Source organism: Vipera ursinii, assembly GCF_947247035.1.
Source record: "Vipera ursinii genome assembly, chromosome: 6".
Taxonomy (NCBI): domain Eukaryota; kingdom Metazoa; phylum Chordata; class Lepidosauria; order Squamata; family Viperidae; genus Vipera; species Vipera ursinii.
Genome location: NC_139515.1, coordinates 69727811 through 69751429, shown reverse-complemented (window position 1 = coordinate 69751429; position 23619 = coordinate 69727811). Strand labels below are relative to the sequence as shown.

Here is a 23619-nt window from a genome sequence, read left to right as displayed (position 1 = left end):
CAACCTGCAGAAATATTTGCTACGTTTCATCAATGTGGAAATATTTGCAAATTAGTTATAAATATTTAATAACAAGTCTGAATACCACATTAAAGTTAAATATGAAAGATGGCTTGTGGTCCAAGACTGAAATCTTAAAACCATCTGCTCACAATTTTGCATACACCAAGAAACCCAGGAGAAGAAACACTACCATTCTCCAAACCTTTTGTTCCCTCCCCTCTCTTTTTTTCATTCTCCCTCTTCCATGGCTAAGGGGGAAAATAAGAAAAACTACATTTTTCTAAAGTATCTAGCAAACTGTTATAGTTTTTCTGATTATTGACTTCCTTCCTGTTCATGGAAACATTCACATTATTCTATTTTCTAATGTAACTGTATGTGACACTCTGGTAAGGAGAAAAATAATCCTGACATCATCTTAGTATCTTTGGAGAATGAGAGGAGTTGAGAATAACAGCAGAGAAAGCCAAAGAATAACAAGCAAAAAATTTCATTTACTGAACACTAACAAAAGAACATGAAACAAACCTGTACTCAGCCTAATTAATTCAAATTCAAATTCTGCTTACGCATGTCACAGTTAATACTGTTTAAACCCCAGCAAACAAAAAAGCAGCACTAATAAAATAAAATTCAAAGCATTTGGGGCATGAGAAAGATACAAAAAAAGATGATGGTGATGTTAATGATTTACTATTATTGATGTCTTTCCCAACTTAAGCTTCACTCCCATTTTCTTTGAAATACCTGCACAATGTTCTTCCCAGCAAAAGTTGCTCTTCTCCATCTCCGCCCTGGGCCAACAGCCTCATTCAACAACTGGGCTAGCTTTCGCTCCATCTCAGCCTGAAAAACTTCCTCTTCAACTTTCTGGTTGATAACTCCCAGAACAACTAAGTTGAAATAAACATTCAGATAAAAAAAAGGTATGCTTTTAAAAGATGCTTGAAATGTTCACCTTGGCATCATAGGTAAGCTAAACATTTGTCATTAGAATAATATTCAAAATGGTAAAGAGAAGTTTTGTTATTTGGGAAATGGCAACTATATCTTTGATAAATGTTACACCAGGAAGTACTTGATGAAGAATCTGGTTTTAAAAGTTTCATGAATAGAATAGAATAGAATAGAATAGAATAGAATAGAATAGAATAGAATAGAATAGAATAGGAATATAGAATTTGAAGGGACCTTGCAGGCCTTCTAGTCCAGCCCCTTGCTCAAGCAGGAGAACCTGTACCATTTCAGACAAGTGATTGTCTAGTATCTTCTTAAAAGATTTTAATCATTTAAAGGATGGAAAATAGTGCCACCAGGTGCTTATGCCTACACTATCTCCAGAAGGCCATTGAGATTCTCATACTAAATAATTTTTAACGTAGCTGAAATTTTATAAGACTCATAAGAGGCAGGGATTCTCACCTGAAAGGTCATGAAATTTCAGTTTTTATAGTGAATGCATGGGAATAACTGAAATTTTGTAAAATGTGATAATCATGTACTGTAAGATTCTGGTCATTTTAGAAGTATTTGTGTTTTCTGACACCTATGTCTTCTTGCACAGTAATCACTAGATGATGGCTAGTATGTGAAAGTTTTGCCAACTCCCATTACTTTATAGAACTTTGACCTGAATAAAGGACATAAAAATTAGGAAAAAGAGCATGTGTGCATGCCTTTATGTCAGTCTTCATTCCTAGCAACTTTGGACTAATCCTTCCAGTTTTCTTGGCAGGAATTCTCTAAGTGGTTGGCCATTGCTTACTTCATGGGGCTGAGGCTGACTGGCTCAACATGAGCCAGCTGGCTTAGTTCTCAAGGCAGGACTACAACACACCCAGTTTGTAGTCTAATAATTTAACCAGTGCACCAAACTGGCTCTCATACAAACCACGAGGATCATAAATTGTACTTTTACTTCTCACATCTTTTTTCCAAAATTCAATGTCCATACCTACTAGATATTTTCTGTATTGATCCTTACTAATCCTTAACTTTGGATCTAAAAATTACATCATGGAATTAACCTCTGCAATAGATAGTTTTCTGTTGGGCATGCAGATGTTTAAATTTATCTGCCTCTCCATTTTTGTGATAGTGCATTTTTCTGTTTCTCTTTATGCAAACTAGTAGGGACATTTGCAGTGTCTGCCTTCCAAGTTGTTGTTTTACACCACAAACTGTTAAAATCATTTAACTGTTTAGTGCAAAACTAAACCATTAAAGAGTGAACACAAATACTACTGCCAAATAAGGTTCAACCCTACTAATGCTTCCTTGCATATTTGTTCATATCAGGAACTCTTCCAGTAAATGAACAATTCATTATTGAAAACATATGTTTACTGCTAAAACTCTCATTGTGTTTATCTCTTTGTCAGTTTGTACCCTCAGGTTAGCCGAAACAATGTGTTATACTACATCAGTTTTTAAATCAAGGTACCTAAAAACCACTAACTTAAAAAATGTATAAAAAATCTTAGAGCTATTGCTCCTGTGGAATTGAATTTTTCACAATGTTCAGACCAGTTTTATTTGCAAAGTTCTGGCAACTGCAGTATCCCCAAGGTCATGCGATTGTTGTTGTTGTTGTTGTTGTTGTTATTATTATTATTATTATTATCATCATCATCATCATCATCATCTTAAAAATTCCATTTCTGTATTGAACAGTGTGTTGTCTAGGTATACATATATTAGAATATAATAATCAACACATTCATAATAATCTTATCAAAATACAATCATACACTAGGAAGTAGCAATCATATTATTAAAAATAGTATTTCCCACATTAACATTAATTGTATAACAATCAAAGGTTTTTTTAATCCATTGTAAATCTTCCTCACATAATCCACATTTTCTCATATTTCCAATTTTCTAACCTCTGTTTTTATCAGCTAACCTTTATTATAGTTTCCTGGTAACATGCCCAATAAAAATATCTCTGGTTTTAAATCTATATGTTGTTTTATCATTGCTTCCAACCATAAGTATATTTTATTCCAATATTTTTTTTTTTGCTTTGGGACATGTCCACCACATGTGATAATACGAACCTGGTATTTGATTACATTGCCAGCATTTAACAGATTTATCTTTGTACATATTCGCTAGGTTTGCAGGTGAAAGATTGTGATTTCTGATAAACAAAGTTAATATGGAAGCCAGCAGGAAGCCAGAAGACACTCCCGCTCCTGCTGCTTTTTTGAATGCCCATGGTCATTCTACTTATCTGCTAGGGATGTCAAACTCAATTTCACTGAGGGCCGCATCAGCATTGCGGTTGCCCTCAGGGGGCCGGGTGGATATGACCTGGGTGGGCGTGGCCTACTGGGTGGGCGTGGCTAAAGTGTGTATGGCCTACTGGGTGGGCATGGCCAGCTCTACATCGTTCACATCAAGGGTGCCTATGGGGGCCTGGGCAGGAGTGGGACAGATCTGAGGGTCTCTGGTGGAAGGAGGGTCTCTGGGCCAGGGCCAAGGCAGCGGGGGCCGTTCCCTCACTGTTTCCAGGATGGCTTCGCGGGCCGCATGAAACCACTTCGCCGGCCGGATCTGGCCCCCGGGCCTTGTGTTTGACATGTCTGGCTTAGGTAAACAAATATTGACTTATTATTGAAGTTCATTTACCATTACCAATATTTTTTAAAAATTTATGATCTCTTCTTAAATGATCACAGGACTGTCCAGGATTTGGGTAAAAATACATTGTTGGCCTAAGATTTAATGTTCATTCTTATCATATCACATTGCACTGCCTTTCTCTCAAAGCATACCACAGGGTTATCTAGTATATAATTCAAACTTACACAAATATGGGTCTGCTGAAAAATAATATTTGTGCTGAAAAATAATATTTTTATATCCACATATTTCACTAGACATTTTTTTTACATGTGAAGGGATGTTCTCAACCCAAAAAGGAAGCAAAATTATTCATGTTATTTTGAGTATGGAGTTATGCATTTCAAAGAATAAGTAACAGCTTGCTTTATTCAATTTCTCCCTCTGTAATGATGTGGCAGTACTCATCCTGTATCTTGACATTATGATGATCAATTTCATCAACCCCTCTCAGTGGCAGACTGTCAAAGCTTCATTCATATACAGAGAGAAATGTCTGTTCTAGAAAATTTATCTTCTGAAAATTCAGGAGTTTGGAGTGGAACAGTGAAGAACAAACATCAGAAAAAATAAGCTGCTTTTATAACAGGTACCAAAGAAGCTCTGGTAACGAAGATCACCACCTGGAGAATCTGGAATCAAGTCATATTTATATCTGACCCAGAGTTTAAATGTTATGTCTCTTCCTCCCACTCCTATGTTATCATGGATTTCTTCCATTCACTTTTTGACCTAGGATGTGGAAGGCAACTGCACAATATTTTGATTATAGGCCTATTGATCAAAATTTTCTTGCTTCCAGCATTGGCATCTTCTGCTCTCTTGGAATAAAGTGCAGACAGCTATACTGTATACACTGTGATTTCACATAATTACACATTAGAGAGACAATGGAGCATCTGTAACTAAACTGAAAAATCTTGCAGGGGTCCTATATGTTATGCCTCACAGACCATTATATCTTCCATTTATAGATGTTTAATCATTATCAGGATTGAAAAAAGTAGAAATTATAATAATCTGTACTAAGAAATAATTCATTTGAGAAGGTTTCTGTTCTAGGGAATTAAAGCACACTTCTTGTGCCATAAATTTTAAGCATTTCACTTTGCTCTATGAAAGGGGTTTCATAATTAGACAAATCATTGGACCGACTCAGAAAGTATCACAGGCTAAGAGGCTGTCAAAGGCCATTTGCTATTCCTCCAACTGGCTAACATTATTCCCTTGGCCAATGGTCAGTAAAAGAGGAAGAATTCGTGAGGGGAATGGTGGATAATGGAGACCATTATTGAAATCTTAGCTGATCACCTTTGCATCAACTTCAAGGAAAGCAAAGGAGACTTTGGCCATTGCTATTCATATCTGCATTTGAAAAATATAAGGAAATATTAATTATATATTCTCTATTACTCTGATAATATCATGTGGAAAGATTATTTAGTTTTATGATACATACCTGTTCTTACCCAAGAAGATTTCATCAAGTGTGATGTATTCAATTGGGGGTAATAAACAGCTGGAAAATTAAAAAAATGAAAGAAGGGGTAAATAAATACATATAAAAGGAAGACCCAGAGAGACAACAAACCAGAATCAAGAGAGCATTTTAGAATTCATAGTAAAACAGTGAAATAACTTGGCCACCATCCTAGGGAAAAATCAATTGACCAAAATAATAATTACCATCAGTTTTATGTTCTGACCATTAAACTAAATTAATTTAAATCCCACAGAGCTATTACTATATGCTTTCATATTAGAAAAATACCGGAGAGGGAAGAAATTGTATAAAATTAACAAGCTGCATATAATGGGTAAACTTCCTGTCTAGACAAATACAGTGGCTGCCTAAACATATTATTTTCCAGAATCTGGTACATGTATATATAAAGTGGCATTAAACAATAATGGCATCTGATTCAATGTGTAAAATTCTATGATGAAATAATGTATTCTTTATTCCATGTTTTGGCCTAAAATTAATCTTACTATTTCCCCCCCCCAATGCAATCAAAAGTTGGCCATGTAATGGTAAAGGTGCTGTTGGGACTGAAGATGCCCACCTTTCAATCTTCTTGAAATTATTTTTGAAGGTTAAAACGAAAGATTAATGCTATGTACTTCACACTTCCTAATCAAAGCTGTCCATCCAGCTGTCCATCCACTTAGGTTTAGAATGCATGCTGGGAGTTGGGACCAAGAATTAGACAGGGCCAAGACATAAACTAAATTTAATTTAATTTAATTTATATGCAATTAAAAGTAATTAAATACAATTTGGTGATTTTTTTTTCATGGTTAACAACCAGTTTACAACTAAAATAAAGCAGGAGACCAAGATAATAAACTCTAGACAGATAAACTCACAGGCATATTAAACATAAAGAGGTACAAAATATAGCACTTTAAAGGTGATATCAAGACATAGATTAGCTGATAGATAATGCGGTAAGGCTTCCAGCTTGGAATTCTTTGAAGAACAGGCTTCCCATGGTCTCCCCTATACCTGAGCAACCCCACGGGGGTTAATGTATGCATTGGGAAGCAGAGGGATGGGGAGGTCATTAATGACACAGTTCATTTAACAAAGATCTGAACTTCCAACAGTAATGGGCAGGCTCCATTAGTGTGGTAAGTCTAGGACTATCTGTATTGTACCTCTGATGCTACATGAGCAGGACTGGTTGCCAGTTTGCTTCTGGGTCCAATTCAAGCTGTTGGTTTTAACTGTTAAAGCACTTTATGGCATGGGACTGGGCTCTCTGAGGGACCACTTCTTTCCAATTATATCAGCCTGGCCCATTAGATCTGGCAAAGAGCATGCAATGGATACCATCTGCCAGAGAACTATATTTGGTGGGTTCCAGGTGGTGGGCATTCCCTGCCATGGTGCTAGCCTTATGGAACATCCCTCCTCCCCACAATTAAGTCAGCTCCATCCCTTTTGATATTCTGGAATCTTCTCAAGATCTGGTTACTGAGGTGGATATACTCACCCTCTCTATGCTTAGGGTTATTAACATGGTTTAGTTTTAATTATCTCCATTTTAATGCTGAATTTTATAATTTTTAAATGACTGTTTTTATTAGTATGTTTTTATTGATTATTGTATGCTGCCCAAAGCACTTCTTATGAGATGAAGACATAAATTTGATTAATAGATAAAATAAATAAATAAAAATAATTTCAAGTATGCTCACGTTCTGCAATGTGCTGCACTGGAAAGCCCAGGTAAAAACTGAACTCCACCACAGAGAGGTTTCTTAGCAGTTCACTAACTTCAGACCCATTCAGGAATCCACGCTTCTCTTGAATGGCAAACATAATTTGCACGGGGCCTTGCCGAAACACTGCTTTAGGCTGGCTCAGAGTTATATTTAGTATCTGAAAAGACCATGTCAGAAAGAACATTTGAAAACATTTCAACATGTAGTTAGCGTAACAATCATCAACATCTTTGTGGTTAGTATCACTGTAAAATTCAGCATTGGGGAAAGCAGAGGAGAGAGAAGATGCAGTTTCCATTTCAGGAGATGCTTGTCTCACCTGCACAGTGAAGTTGGAAATATCCTGATGGTGCTTTCTCACCTCCTCAAAGGCAAATCTCAGTCCTTTTTCTATGCGCTGGCTGAAGTTACAGAACCCAATGTCAATACTTCGAGGTACAAATTGAAGGACTAGAAGCAGAAAATTAAATGTTTGTGTTACTAGATTTAAGTTTAGTAATTCTGGCTGGAGATGGGAAATCTATTCTAAGGTTGGAAAGTAGGAACAGTCTTTAGCCACAAAGACCTGTTTCATACATCATGGTTACATCATGATTTAATGGAAACAAACCACAAATAGTTGGATATGCATAAGATTCTAAATAATGAACTATGATTTATAATCTGCAATGGCTAGCCAAAGTCACACATACCATATTCTGGTTTAATATGTTATGGAAATCCAAGCAATATCAATACTTTATTTGATATTCCAGTTCTATAATTCACCCCTCAAGTAAAATCTAGCAACACAGTTTTTGTTTATCTAATTTATATCACCTAGCCATGTATACAAGATAATGAATACTAATAACCAATTTAATGCAAGTTATTGTAGACTCATCCTCATATCTGTGCTGGTGATGACCTATAAAGGTGCTGGTGATGACCTATAAAGCCCTAAATGGCGAGGGACCGGGATATTTGAGGGAACACCTGCTGCCAGCATCAAGCTCCCTTCGTCCAGTGTGCTCCCACAGGGAGGGCCTTCTCAGGGTGCCGCCAGTTAAGGATTGCCGGCGGGTAACACCCAGGGGTAGGGCCTTCTCAGTGAGTGTGCCTGCCCTGTGGAACCAGCTGCCTGCGGAGCTTAGGACTGCCCCCAACCTCCGTTCATTCCGCCGGGACCTGAAGACCTGGCTCTTCGAGCTCTCTGGCCCAGGCTGAGAATTTTTTTAATTTCAATTTAAATTGGGTTTTTTATTGTTCTCAGGGTTTTATTTAATCTTTTTAATTTGTTTTAACGTTTGTATTGACTCTCTTTTAAATGCCCTGTAAACCGCCCTGAGTCCTTCGGGAAAGGGCGGTATATAAATCTAACTAAATAAATAAATAAATATCTCTCTAGCATCTTGCCATGTTTATACTAACTTCATGCATGAATGCTAAACCGCTGCACCTCTCTTCCACTGATTCCTTCATTCATGCCTGTATTATCTATTAGGGACAGTAGAAAGAATGCCCTGGGCTAATGAAGATTTTGGGACCTCCCAATGTTCTTTGTTAAAAAGTTCATCACCAGGTGAATGAAAATTGCAGGAACTGAAATAATATATAGGACATCACCTTGGAGACAATAACTTCTATTCTCCATTTTTCATTTACCGGTATATACTGAATTTTCTATCAATAGCAGATCTAAGTAATATTATTTTTGAACATATGCACATATCTTAGGTTCAAAGTGTATTAACCCTAAATTCAAGTGTCTTCCCTTTAACAAATCTTGGATCATCAAAAGTCCATGATTCTTTCTTAGCACAGAAACAGTACAAAAGTGATGGGGCTTACCAGTTTGCACTTGGAACTGGAGAGCAGGAGCAGGAAGAGATGGTTGCAGGGATGAAATGAGAGGTGTTTCACCATAAAGAAGGCTGCTGTTCACCAAGACATTGATGACAGCAATTGCCGTGTAAACAAAAGGCCCCGAGGTCACCAGAAAAGAGAATTTGGGAGAAAGCGTATACACCTATATTAAAAATAAGAGAGTTTTAAATCCCTAAAAGTAGCACTATTTTCTGCACTGCATAATCTTTTTATAGAAAGATTTCTGTGCACTAGTTGTGGTAATGAATTTCTTCAGCCACCATTAGCGTATGATGAGAAATTGACAGAAGAGAATCCACATAATGTTATACAAAACTTCTACAGGGTATGGCAGTGGCCTCACAACTGGATATCCAATTCAGCTATCCAGGCAATTGCCTTTGGCATTGCTTTGTGGAGATCTTCTAGGGAACCAGAGAACACATGTCATGGGCAATGTTGCACAATATGTTTAATAGTTTGCATATCAGCACCACAATCACAACAAGGGGAATCCTTCCATCTCTACTGATACAGAGCAGAGGCACTTCTTCCAGTATCACACCTAATTCTGTTCAATTTCAACCAGACAGAGAGAGATAGGTTAAAGCCAGATGGTTTGGTAGAGGGATTATTAATGGTCAAGCCACAAGAACCACTTGGACCATTCCTCTCTCCAGGCATTCTCAGGATTAAACTGGGTAAATGTTAAGTAAATAGCTGTTTTCCATGCTGGCCTGTGGGATTTCAATCTTGTGACGGGCTGTGCATTGTCCTGGTGAATAGGGAGGGTCTTGTTGTTCAGCATCTTTAACCATATCAGGATGAGAGCTTGTTATCTTCTAATGTGGGGCAGTATGATATTGCTAAGTACTGTAACCAGAGCACAGGAGTGGGATGCAGTGTGCCAGAGTTGATGTGCATTGTCTAGCAGAGTTGGACATCGACCATTTGGGTGTGGGCGCATGCTGGCACAATACTCAGCTGTGGAATAAACCAAAGCCAAGGCTGTTGTTTGTAGAATGTTAGCGTCAGCATCCCAGGATATTACAGCCAATCTGTTCAGTAAATTATTGTGGCTTTTCAATTTTGCATTTTTTCCAGATGTTGTCAGAAGGTTAGCGATCTGTCTATAAAGATCTGTCTATATAGACAGGCATTTCGTGAGCTGGAGGACTGTCTCCGACATTGAAACATAAAGGGATGGATCAAGCTACATTAATCACCCATGGTTCTTAAGTCACAGTTAACAGGGCTATGCAGCAATTCAGGTTCAAAGGGGAAAAGATAATTTTAGAATGCAGGGGGGTGCTCATGTCAAAGGTGGATAGTAACTACTTAATGAAGTATGTTTTTTTTTCTGGGTTCATATGGCTCCAGGAAATAATGTTTAATTTAAAGTTGCTACTCAAATAACATGCTTTCTCATGCATACTTCATACATGTTTTCAGGAGTGCCTAAATGCAGCTTTTGCATAGTAGACTTTTGTGTTTTGACACTGTGGCACACTTTTCTCATAATCATGACTTCCCATTAAGCCAGGTGATTGAATACTAGTAACAACTACAAAAAATGTTTTAAAAGAAGGATCATGCCTTAATCATTTGACATGTAATTTACCAAGCTTTTTGTTGCACTATTTCTTTCTTTGAAATTAAATCTAGAATGTTCAACCTGTTCTAAACTTACATAAATAAATCCAGTATCTGTGAGTTAATTGTCTTGCAACAGAACCATAGATTTATGTAACCATTATGATTCCATAATTTGCCATTTCTTTTCTCTGCCAGGCACTGTTCTAATAAAAGTTTACAATTTTGCATATTTTGTGCTTCTTACATTAAGGCTGAATCATTAATGTTAAATTGCAGCCACATGTGTTTGTGTCTTCTAAAGCATACATTGTCATGGTGTTGCATTAAAAAGTAAGATTCTCTTGCACAACCCCAAATAAAAGAAAACCTCTTGTTAGCCATAACACAAAATGTAAAGGACCATGGAAAAGCAAAACCATGGAATCCACACAAATATTTACCATTGAATTGTACTTTACATAAACCAATTTAACAGCAAGCCAAGTTTGTTTGCAAGAGTTTCACACTAGGGAATGCATTTCCAAGCCATCTGACAACAAGTCATTAGTAGAGGTTATTAAGCTGCACAGCAGTTAATTTCAAAACATAGCTATCTTGGCAAAATTCCATTGCAAGACATAAATCTCTTTCTTGAGGGAGGTGAGTGCAGTCAAGATTTACCTTGCTGTAATTAGGAATGGAAACTATTCTCTGCCCAAGAGAGAAAACAGGCAATCATACCATTCAATCATAAAGCAAACATGAGTTAAGTGCACAGAAATATGACTTCTTGCTTTAAGATAAATGATTTCTAGAGGACAAACCAAGCATGGAAGGTTATGTGCATTATTGGTTTAAAAAAAATGCAGCAGACTGTAAACTGATTGGAGCTCAAATTTTATTCATCAGAGGCTTTCAGTGTAAATCAAGGGGAAACTGGGTATACAGGTATGCAGAAGGAGTAAAAAAACCAAGAATTTCAAAAATATTTGTTCAATTCTGTTTACAAATTTGAGTGACGGAGTTTGCTCAAGGGGAGCTCAAGGGGAGCTAATCTTATAGGACTGGCAGGACATACATAGATTATTTTCAGAAAATAAATGCTATGGAAGACTTACGTTGGTGCCTATGCCCCCCACACTACCTATTATTGCTGCAGCTTACATTCATTTAGGTATCTTTTCTATATCATACATAAATATTAGATACATGTCTACTTATAATTGTATGCATGATTCCTGAATTTGATTTGATCCCTGAAAAAAAGGATAGGGTTGCTTTAAAGAGTTGGAATTCCAGCAATATCATCAACAATAATGGGCATCCATAAAGGCAGATAAGTAGGAACACAAATGACCCTCAACCAAACTATAATACCAATTTCCAGCTTTCATTAAACTAAGAAGGCAAATTTTTACTCTCCCTTGGAGACAGTGACTTGCAGACAAGCTTATATAATGAAACATAAATTTTCAAATACCTTATAACTAAAAGGTTGAATTTTGCTTAGAAACAGAATGATGTAAATTAAAGTGTTGGGGACATTTTTTTCTTTCCTATAACTAATCCCAGTTTAACATTTGGACCATAGATGTTTGTGTCAGAGGAAGTTTCCAAGAAACTTTTTCAAAGAAAAGAGAGTGTTTGTTACACTAGAATTTGTAATGTTGACACCAAGGCCAGATCACATTATTTCAGAAATGTGTGCATCTAATGAACTAACTTAGTTGTGCAAACACACTTCTGAACATTTCTAAAATCAGAAACTCTACTCAAGGTTAAATCCAGGAGTTTAAGAAATTCCACCCAACATAATTTGAATTTCTATTCTCTAGTCTGCTACCTGGGTGATCAGAAGCATCTAAATTAACTTGCAATTTGCTTTGTTCTGATCCTAGCCATTACAGATGTCAGCAACCTGCTTAAACAGGATTTTAGATTTCAATATTCAGCTGAGATCTCAATCACAAATGAAAAGATGTTGTGTGGAATCCAGACTTACCCATTATGATACAAAAAAGAGAGAAAGATATCCATATTCAATACCTCTACTGAGAATAGTATTTATACAGATGTATTTTTAATCTGTTAGGAATAAGATTGTTAATACAGCTAAGAACTGGTGATCAGGTTTCAATATATGTATCTTTTAATTGCCAAATATCTCAGAATTCTCTGTTGTTTTCAGTTACAGCATTTTTTCATACTTTCAAATGCCTCTTATCTACTTTATTTTATAAGATAAAGTTGTCATTCTTATGAAGAAAGCACTGATGCAACAAAGAGTGCATTCTTAAGATTGTTCTGTTTTCTGATTTTTACTTTTAATATCAGATGGCAAATGGCCTTTACGAAGCATTTTTTGTTGCTCCTATAAAAATAACTGCATCTGTGCTCTCCAATCACTGTGGTTTTCTATTAGTCTGTAGAACTAAGCAACTCTAAGCAACAAAACACACCCACAGTGAATATGCTACATCAGAAATCAATTTTTTTTCAGCTAACAAAGGTGTGTGTGTGTATGCCTTTGAGTCAGTGTGATCCCCTGGCAACTGCCTAGACAGGTCCCTGCAGTTTCCCTGGCAAGATTTCAGAAGTGGTTTGCATTGCTTCCTTCCTAGGATTGAAAGAAATTGAATGGCCCAAGGTCACTCAACTGGCTTCCTGTCTAAGGAAGAACTAGAACTCACAGACTCCCAGTTTGTAGCCTGCTATCTTAACCTCTTCACAAAACTGGATCAACCATCAGACACAAAGATTTGCAGGAGGTATAACAGTTGACACAATGATGTAATCAAAGCAGGCAAGCCAAAGTATTTCAATTCATTAGAGAAAGGGGAACTTTGGAAGGCAGCTAATCAATTATATTAGGGGGGAATACAGGAAAAGCACACCACTGAAAATGGATGTTTTTGTCCCTGAATTTCATCTGAGGGTATTATGATAGCGGGAAATGAGTTGTGTGCAATGTCTGCAGTCTAAGGGTCGCAACTAAATATTTCTGCAAATTATAATCACATCCCACTTTTGACTGGTATACTGGAAAAAATATAGCAATTGTTTGTTTTGTAAAGTAGAACTGAATTAATTTTTATCTGTTGTTTTAATCATATTTACAGAAGCAGATTCAAGAGCTTGCTCTGAGACCTCTTGGATCAGCAAAGAATAGGCCATACCCACCATACTACATGGCACCATGCAAAGATGCACACACTTAGGATTCAGTTGTCAGTTATCAGTTAACATCCAAGCTACTCCCACCTTCATCAGTTATTTCTATGAAAATGTCTTTAACTCATATAATGATCTGCACAGAGCAAACTGTCTATCACTTACCTCTAGTTCTACCATTCTCCTAAATTCATTTTTCAGGATTTCTTTGATGGATTCACTGACATTTTGTACTACAGATTTCCGTGCTAGCACTGAAAATACGAATCAATAAATAGTATTAGACTATTAGATGCTATTAGAAATATATATAGACTTAGATGCAACAGTTCAAATAGTGAGATAACTAGAGAACTGTGAGGAATTAATTTTTTCTATGAAAATAATAAAGACATTACTATTAAGAAATGCAAGCCTTACAGTAGAGATAGTTCTCATTTTAGAATCTGTAACCAAGCAGAGATATATAATCACAAAGTGCCAGTACTAGCAATCCAAAAAAACTCACATCTGAGACAGGACAAAGACCAAATTCTTAAGTTCTACTGCTGATCATATCATTCACTTCTACCATACACTCCCACCTATTGATTGCTTCGTCTCTGATCGGAATGGGACAACTCACCCTGGCCAACTTGCTGCAGGGAACAATTCAATGCAGGATAACTCAAGAGAGGAACAGGTGAATTGCAGCAGGCCTTGTCTTGCTTAGGCTTGAACCTTGAACCTAAAGCAAGACAAGGCCCACTGCAATTCACTTGCCCCCTCTCTTGAATTACCTTATTTGTATGAAGCATTTCATAACGTATCCTGATAGCTAAGCCTATCCCTTTTTTGACAGAATTCTATATACTTTCAACACTTTTAAATGAGACAAAGAATAATAATATGCATTACAGCAACCTTATTAATTTAGAACTATCCCGTTATACTGGAACTGCAGTGTCTAAAAGGTTAGCATAGAGTTCTGGAAATTGTAGTTCCTACATGCCAGAGGATGATGAGAGCTTAGGAAAGGTTGACTTTTTAAAATTGAACAGAAGGAAGTTTAGCCTTTGGAAGTGAATCAAACTGGAATTGAGTCATCTAAACTGGAACTGGTTTGAAGTGGGTAGAAGGTTACATAACCCCAGAACAAGCTTTTTTCATCCAGAATTCCAAATCTGGGACAACTCAAGTCACTTCCAATGTACTCCCAGAAACTGTTGAAGCACTTTAGGAATGGGATGGTCCACAAGAGGTGTAGCATAGAATATTTTAAGAGTTCTCCAGAATGTTCTATTCCCAATCAATCTCTATTAGGTGCAGCATTTAAGTAATAGAAATACTAGATTATATGAAAAAAATAATAAATTATTACAGCAGCAAAGTTAATGCATTGTTCAAGAGGTTTGCATTCCATCATATCAGTTCATTTACCTCTACTCTAATGCCATAAAAGTGTGGTATAAATATATATTTAATAAGAAATATAAATAAGAAAATCTCTTACCAGTTGTTACCAGATAATTATCAGGGACTGTAATGTCACAAACATAAGGCTGTTTAGTTGTGGTAGTAGGACTGGTTGCCACTGTAACCTGGGTAGGGGTCCAGATAGAGGTTGAAGAGGATGTAGATGAACTTGATGTACTGCTGGTAACTGAAGAAAGTCCTATTTTGCTACTAGAAGTGGTGGCAGTAAAGGCTGTCATACTAATATGCTCAGTCATGCTTGTTTTTGTTAGAACATCAGATTCAACTGCAGTATTCACAGATGAAGGTGTCTCTATAACCATTGGTCCAGTAGGTGAAATTACATTGCTGTTCATATTTGTGGACAACGATGTATAAGGAGTTGTTTTTAAAAAATCTGAAGGTACCTCAGTGAAGGAAGAAAATGGACTGAAATTAGCAGTAGCACCACTATCTTCAACGGTAGCTGTAGTTAACAAAAAAGGTGAAAATGTTAAGACAGGGGTTGACTGAAATGATGTGAACCACAAGCTCACATGTGTATCATCCCCATAGATGTTGCTGGTGAAAACAGGCTGTGAAGCTGACACAGATAGCTGCTGTGTTAACATGGTGTCAATAGTGAAATAAGACTCAAAGTGAGAGGTAGCTTCTGTGAAAGCTGAGGTAAAATAAAATTCAGATTCTACCATCAAGATTGATGTTGGTTCTAGTAAGACTGAGGAGTTCACATAGAAATGTGATGATGGCATTACTTCAGAACTGTGCATAACTGGAAAAGAAGATGAGCTTGAATTAAAAAATGAACTTTGCCATGAGACTTGAGAAGCCTCCATACTTGTGATGTGAACAGCTGGTTGCTCAACTGAACTCCAACCAGCTGAATTGTCAAAAAGCACAGATGATGGAAGGAGTGTGGGCAAAATATGAGGTAAAAGTGTTGATAAATCACTTGGCATTGCTAGAAAAGATGTTTTTGCAGCAGATGAAAAATGAGACAGGTCAGTTGACTCAGAGGAAAAGGGTCTGAATGAAAGGCTGGATACAATGTCTGATCTACTGACAGCTGAGTCCTCTATGGAAAAGTACTCTAGTGCTGTGCTAAATAGATGTGTGGTTTCTGACGGCATAAATTCAGATGTTTCTAGCAAAATTGAATTTCTCATTGTCATGGATGGTACACTCACAGTCTCCATGAAGACAGATTCTGGAGAAATTGTAGCCACTTTAGAAAACACATTTTCCAAAATACTTGTACTAGATTCTACTATAACTAATTCAGACACAGAATAGGAGAAATTAACCAGATTGCTTTCCAATGAAATAATTTCAGAAGACTGGCTATAAAAATGGGAAGGGGGAATAGATGTAAATATACTTTTAAGGCTAATATCCACAGAATTTGACTCAGAGAGTTCAGTAAATCTTGAAGAAAATGAAACAACAGGTCTTGATGGAAAACTAGTATCAAAGATTTCAGGAGGAGATTCAGGCACATCATAGAAATCACTAATTTCTGATGTAAGCGATGCAACACTCTTTACATCAGAGACCATAAATGAGAGTGTCTCACCATACTCGCCTGAACCCACCTCATTTTCTGTTGGTCGCATTGAAAAAAATGACTCTGGAGAAGCTGAGATGAAGTCACAGTACAAACATGACGTGTGTGGTTTAGTGAAAGGCACTGGACTTTTGGAATCACTGAGTTTGTTTTCTGAGTGGCTGGGAAAAATTGATGCTTCATTTCTCGAGGATTTCTGGGAAAGCTCATGTGTAAAAAACATCTCATTAAAAGGAGTATTGAAAGCAGTTGCCTCTGTGTAGGAAATGGTCTGAGGAAAAATAAAAGGAAAGTGGGTTGAAAACATAGTTGCCCCTGTTAATGAAATAGGACTTTCTTTAAAAATGCTTAGGACAGATGAATATTTTGGACCCAGTGTCCCAGTTAAACTGCTGTTAATACTATAGTGAGCTTCAGGATATCTGTAAGTGCTTTGTGTATTGACATATGTAGGTGACTGTTCTATAATAGTATCAAAAAGCAAAGAAGTTGAAGAGAAAAGATAAGATGGCAAATTCTCCCCTTCTTTTCCAGGACTTGCATCTGCCATTTCTAATGCAACAGAATGTAAGTCAGTCTGAGGCATCAACAAGTCTCTGTATGGAGTTAGAGCAATACTTGTCTCATCAAAAGATTTCAAGTGCAGAAGAGAAATATGGGGGGCAGAGGCAGCCCTTTGCAAAGTTGTCTGCAATGTTCCCACATAATCAAGTGGCAAAGAGGAGACAGCTAGTGAAGGTGCTAACAATAAAGTCTGTAGTATTTCTTTAGTTGGCTTTACTGGATAGGAACCCAAATGATCGTCTTCTACAAAAGACTTCAGTGAAGGAGTCTGTTGTGCATTTGAAATTAAACTAATAAATCTATCATCACTTAAGATGGCTTCATTGCTTGTTACTGAAAAATCCAGTGCTGGTCCATTTTGTTGAACTGAGGCTCTGCTCCCCGCTTCTTGGTCCAATGAGGTCATTTCAAAAGGAGTGGTTACTGGTGATGACAACTCAGGAAACACTGTATTTGCCCTGGAATCTCTTGTGCTTTCACTTAAGGCTGTGTGTGTCTTGTTACCCACAGTGCTTTGACTCAGCAAAAGAGAAGAAATGTTCTGCTCCAAATAGATGTCATCTAAAAATGAAAAAAGAAAGAAAAGTGTTAATAATTAGGTTAAATAAAGTTGATATCATCACTCTAAGGTGTCAAACTGCTACAGTAATTCACTAACCCAAGGCTATCATTTTCATGAAATCTTTTTGCCAAAGATTAATTTAATTTAATTTAATTTATAATATTTCTATACCGCCCTTCTCCCGAAGGACTCAGGGCGGTGTACAGGGCAAGAATAAAACACAAAGTTACAAAAATTAAAAAGTAATTAAATACATGCCCATAAAAACAGTTGGTACATTAATAAAAACCCCAATAAAAAGATAATAAAAAACCCCACCAATCCCCCCTCAGGCCAGGCCGGCTTGTTCGAACAGGTATGTTTTCAGATCGCGGCGAAAGGAGCGAAGATCGGGCACCGTCCGGAGCTCAACCGGTAACTGGTTCCATAGCTCCGGGGCGCCCACAGAGAAAGATCTCCCGCTGGGGGCCACCAATCTACATTCTCTGACCGGTGGCACCCTGAGGAGTCCCTCTCTGTGGTAACGCACAGGGCGAAGGGAAGTTGACGCCGGCAGCAGGTGTTCCCTAAGGTACTCCGGACCCCTGCCATGTAGGGCTTTAAACACCATTACTAGTACCTTGAATCTCACCCGGAAGACAACTGGCAACCAATGCAGCTCACGGAGCAGAGGTGTGACATGGGAGTATCGGGAGTATCCCAACTCTCACGGCTGCATTCTGTGCCAGTTGGAGCTTCCGGGTGGTCCTCAAGGGCAGCCCCATGTAGAGAGCATTGCAGTAGTCTAGCCGAGAGGTCACGAACGTGTGAGTGGCCGTGCATAGATCATCCCGGCTTAGATAGGGCCGCAACTGGCGCACCAGGCACACCTGGGCGAAAGCCCCCTAGTCACAACTCCTATGTGGTCTTCCAGGGTGAGCCGTGAATCTAGGAGGACTCCCAAGTTGCGAGCCCTATCTACGGAGGGTAATAATTCGCCCCCCATAGTGAGAGGTGGAATGTCCGAATAAACCCGGGATGAAGGTATGCAAAGCCACTCGGTCTTGTCGGGGTTGAGTTGAAGTCTGTTCCTCCCCTTCCAGACCCGAACCGCCTCCAGGCAACGGGACATCACGGTGAGGGCATCACTGGGGTGGTTTGGGGTCGAAAAGAAAAGCTGGGTATCATCAGCATACTGATGATACCCAACTCCAAAGCCACGAATGATCTCACCCAGCGGTTTCATGTAGATGTTGAACAGGAGAGGCGAGAGGACCGACCCCTGAGGAACTCCACAAACGAGAGACCTCGCGGTCGACCTCTGCCCTCCTGTCAACACCGACTGCGAGCGTCCCTGGAGATAGGAGGAGAACCACTGTAAGACCGTGCCTCCCACTCCCAATCCCCTGAGACGCCGCAGCAGGATACCATGGTCGATGGTATCGAAAGCCGCTGAGAGGTCTAATAGGACTAGAACAGAGGAATGACCCCTGTCCCGAGCCCTCCAGAGATCATTCACCAGCGCGACCAATGCCGTCTCCGTGCTGTGCCCGGGCCTGAAACCCGATTGGTACGGGTCTAGATAATCCGCTTCATCCAGGACCAAAGGGAGCTGATGCGCCACCACACTCTCAACAACCTTCGCAAGAAAGCGAAGGTTGGAGACCGGACGAAAGTTGTTCAATACAGCTGGGTCCAAGGCAGGCTTCCTGAGGAGAGGCCTCACCACCGCCTCTTTCAAGACGGCAGGGAAGCTACCCTCACTCAAAGAAGCTGATATAACTGCTTGGAACCAGCTGCGTGTCCTCTCCCGGGCTGCATAAACCAGCCAGGAAGGGCACGGGTCCAATAAACATGTGGTGGAGCTCAGTCTCCCCATAATCCTGTCCACTTCCTCCGGAGTCACAGAATCAAACTCCTCCCAGGTGATATCGACAAGACCGCCCGTGTCCTGATCGCCAGACTCTGCCCAGAGTCCAGACCGGTCCGAATCCGAGCGATTTTGTCTGACAGATAATTGTTAAACTCCTCGGCACGACCCTGCAAGGGTTCCTCCCTCACCTCTTGATTAAGGAGGGAGCGAGTCACCCTAAACAGGGCGGCCGGGCGATTATCTGCAGACGCGATAAGGGTAGCGAAGTGATTAGATCTTGCCACCCTTATCGCAGCGAGATAAGACCTAATGTAGGTTCTTAGTCGCAATCGGTCGGATTCGGATCGGCTGGACCTCCAACCGCTCTCTAGGCCCCGTCTCCGGAAGGAAGCTCTTGAGTCTTCGGAGTCCCATATGATGTAGTACATTGAAAAGCACACAGTCAGTTGACAATTAGCATGGATCAGGTCTTCTTATCAGCATTGCCCTCCCACATGAGCTGAAGATGTAATTATAAAATATGAGCTTTACTACTTCAGAAAGTATGCTTATACTCCATTCCACATATTTCTCCACTCAGGTTCTGCTCCCACCCTCCATTACTCTTTCTCCCACTATTTACACTGACAGTGGAGGATAACAAGTCAATAATACCTCGCTGAAAAGCAGTTCTACTAGTATTGATTTTTGTCCTGGGGGAAAAAAGGCTAGGAGGAAGAGTTGGATTTGTTCATAGGCAACATTTCATTTGCAGTGAAAAACAAGCCAGGCAAACCAGAAATGCATTGGATTCTTCAGCAATCCAGCTTTGGTCACCACGATGTAAAAAAGATGTTGAGACTCTGGAAAGAGTACAGAGAAGAGCAACAAAGATTATCAGGGGACAGGAGGCTAAAACATATAAGGAACGGTTGCTGGAATTAGGTATGTCTAGTTTAATGAAGAGAAGGACTAGGGGTGACATGATAGCAGTGTTCCAATATCTCAGGGGCTGCCACAAAGAAGAGGGAGTCAAGCTATTTTCCAAAGCGTCTGAAGGCAAGACAAGAAGTAGTGGATGGAAACTAGTCAAGGACAGAAGCAACCTAGAACTAAGGAGAAACTTCCTGACAGTTAGAACAATTAACCAGTGGCACAACCTGCCTCCAGAAGCGGTGAATGCTCCAACACTGGAAGTCTTTAAGAGACTGGACAGCGATTTGTCCGAAATGGTATAGGGCCATGGTGGCGAACCTATGGCACGTATGTCACAGGTGGCACACAGAGCCCTCTCTCTGGGCATGTGCGCTGTCGCCCAAGTCCTAGGCCTTCAGCTGGGTTTTATAAAACCTTTTTGCTTTAGGCCTCCGCTGCAGTGTGCAAAAAAAAAGGTTCAATCAATCAATCAATTTAAACTTCTTGTGGGGGAAAAAAAATCTCGCAAAGTTGGAATTGATTGAACTTTTTTGTCCCACCCACTCTGCCATTACCACTGCAACCACGCCCAGCCAATTGACCACCCAATGGATCACACCCACCCAATGGTCACGCCCATCCGGCACTCGACAATACATAACTGGGTTTTGGTTTGCAGTTTGGGCACTCGGTCTCTAAAAGGTTCACCATCACTGGTATAGGGTTTCCTGCCTGAGCAGGCGGTTGGACTAGATGACCTCCAAGGTCCCTTCCACCTTTTATTATTATTATTATTAAACATGAAACTCAGTCAACTGAACACTCAAATTGACTGGCACTAATGGTTGACACGGGTTGCTGCCAGCATCCTAAGTATCAACCAGGTATCTCCTTAAAATGTAAGATGTTCTGAGTAGCGCAGTTTTTGTAGCTTTGCTGGAGTTATTGCAGGAAGCTGCAATTTCTTGATGTATTTTGCAAAGTTTTTGGACATAGTTCCCAGTGCCCCGATGACAATGGGTATCACTGTTACACGTTTCATCCATAATTGCACAGTTTCAATGGCCAGGTCGCAGTATTTCATAATTTTTTCCAGTTCTTTTTCTTTGACTCTGGCATCACCTGGTACAATAATATCAATCAACTATATGCTTCGGTTCTCTACGACTGCGATATCTGGCGTATTGTGTTCCAAATGGCAATTTGTCCCACAAGATCTTCAGCCTCTCATTCTTGACAACTTTTTCCACCCTATGTTACTACGACTTTTCAGACACAGGCAAGTCATATTTTTTACACAATGCCCAGTGGATTAGTTTAGCAACTCGATCATGTCTAGCTTTGTAATCAGTTTGCGCAATTTTCGCTGCACTCACATATTAAATGTGAAACCGTTTCAACTTTGTCATTGCAAAGTCGGCAATTTGGATTGTCAGTAGATTTTTGTATCTTCACTTTCATGGCATTAGTTTGTAGTGCTTGTTCTTGAGCAGCCAGTATTAAGCCTTCCATTTCTTTCTTGATAGTTCCCATCTTAAGCCATGCCCACATTTTCCTTCAATGTTTTTCAAATGCTGTCCATGCAAAGCTTTGGTTTTCCATCTATTTAATCTGTCATCCAGCCGTTTTTCCTTATATTCTGCCTTTGTTTCTGTTATTTTTATAGTGCTCTCTGTTTTCACAGCCTGCAGCAATTTTTCTGTACTTTGATTCACATAGTCATTCAAACTTCGTTTTTCTTCTTTTACAGTTTGTTGGATTTGCAGTAGCCCTCTACCCCTTATTCTTCTTGGCAGGTACAACCTGTCTATGTCACTTCGTGGATGTAGAGCGTGGTGCATGTTCAAAAGTTTGCGCATTTTCCAGTCTAGGTATTCCAATTCAGCCAAAGTCCAGTTGATAATTCCAGCTGGGTAGCGTATCGCTGGGACTGCCCAGGTATTAATGGCTTTAATTATATTTCCAGCATTCAGCTTTGATTTTAGAATTTTGCAGACTCTCCTGATGTTTCCTGCCTGAGCAGGGGGTTGGACTAGATGACCTCCAAGGTCCCTTCCAACTACTACTATTGCTGCTGCTGCTGCTACTACTACTACTACTACTACTATTATATAAATCTATATGGAAAAGTTTCTCTAGGAATAGCCGTTTGTTACTTAAGGACAAAATCAGAATGGGAAAACTATAACATACATGCCAACATACAATGAACCTCTCTTCAGTTATGACCTCTGCTGGGAATGGAAAGAACATATTGTCGTGTCCATGAGAAGAGTTAAATATTAGGTCCATTATTAATAAAATCTATAGATGTTTTGTCTAATTTAAAGTTCAACTGCAATTGGTTCAGTTATTAAAAATTCAAAAATTGTTCATTTTATAATTAAAATAATTAGGATGGAAAAACAGTATTCATTTCCTAAAGCAAATTATTGGTTAAAATTATATTCTACATTTCATACAGTAGTTCAAGGTTGCGTACATTGCATTGCCTCTGCCTATTTTCCCCCCACAACAACCCTGTGAAGTAGGTTGAGCTGAGAGAGCGTCCCTTAGGCAAAGTCACCTACAGAACTTCTGGGGCTGAAGGTAGATAGGATCTGGGTCTCTCGGGTGCCGGTCCAACAACTTAGCCACTTTTGATGTAGGGATGACCTTGGGAGCCAGGAGTAAGACCCACAGTTTTATAGTAAAAATAGTGCTGATATTCCAAGCAGTCCTTCTTGTCTGAACTACCTCAAAGAGCTAACAACACTATAACACACTGGCTCTTTATGATAGGTTTTCATCCCTTTGCCTAAAAGCCCACAATGCACATGAAACAATTTGGATTTTCAGTAAATTTAGACTATGTCTAAGGTCTGGAATGGCAAAACACAAAAGAGAACTATGAATTATGGGAACAGAATGTTACAGGCTAATAAATAAAAGAGAATGTCTCCTACAAATTCATTTTAGTTTCCGGTGTCTGCATGGGACACTTCCATGTTCTCGTCTGGAAAATAACATAGAATTGGATTGCTGTTGCCTTCTTCTCAACTTTGCAAACTACCTATAGTGTGAAATTACAGAACAGTTAAGGAAAGTGGTGGAATGGTGTAACCTAGTGGACTTGGAAATATGGCCTTATTTTATCCTAATATTCTTCTTTGCAGGTGTTCCTGGCTCAACACAGAGATTTTTGTTGGAATATTGCTACCCTCTACACCGCCACATTCATGAGTTTCAGCAGAGCCTATCCATGCATTTTCAAAATTAATAGCCATAAAACTA

At 39.1% G+C, this 23619-nt stretch overlaps 1 protein-coding gene across 1 annotated transcript in view; it reads right to left on the bottom strand.

Moving 5' to 3' along the window:
• KIAA1549 overlaps positions 1 to 23619 on the bottom strand; it is a 131623-nt gene that overhangs the window by 47394 nt on the left and 60610 nt on the right. Inside the window, exons 2-8 of the mRNA XM_083366038.1 lie at positions 14948 to 17599; positions 13621 to 13709; positions 8695 to 8872; positions 7184 to 7314; positions 6838 to 7021; positions 5093 to 5152; positions 751 to 896 (exon numbers count right to left, since the gene is read on the bottom strand). Coding sequence (XP_083222164.1) covers positions 751 to 896; positions 5093 to 5152; positions 6838 to 7021; positions 7184 to 7314; positions 8695 to 8872; positions 13621 to 13709; positions 14948 to 17599 — 3440 coding nt within the window. The remainder of the gene's footprint in view (positions 1 to 750; positions 897 to 5092; positions 5153 to 6837; positions 7022 to 7183; positions 7315 to 8694; positions 8873 to 13620; positions 13710 to 14947; positions 17600 to 23619) is intronic.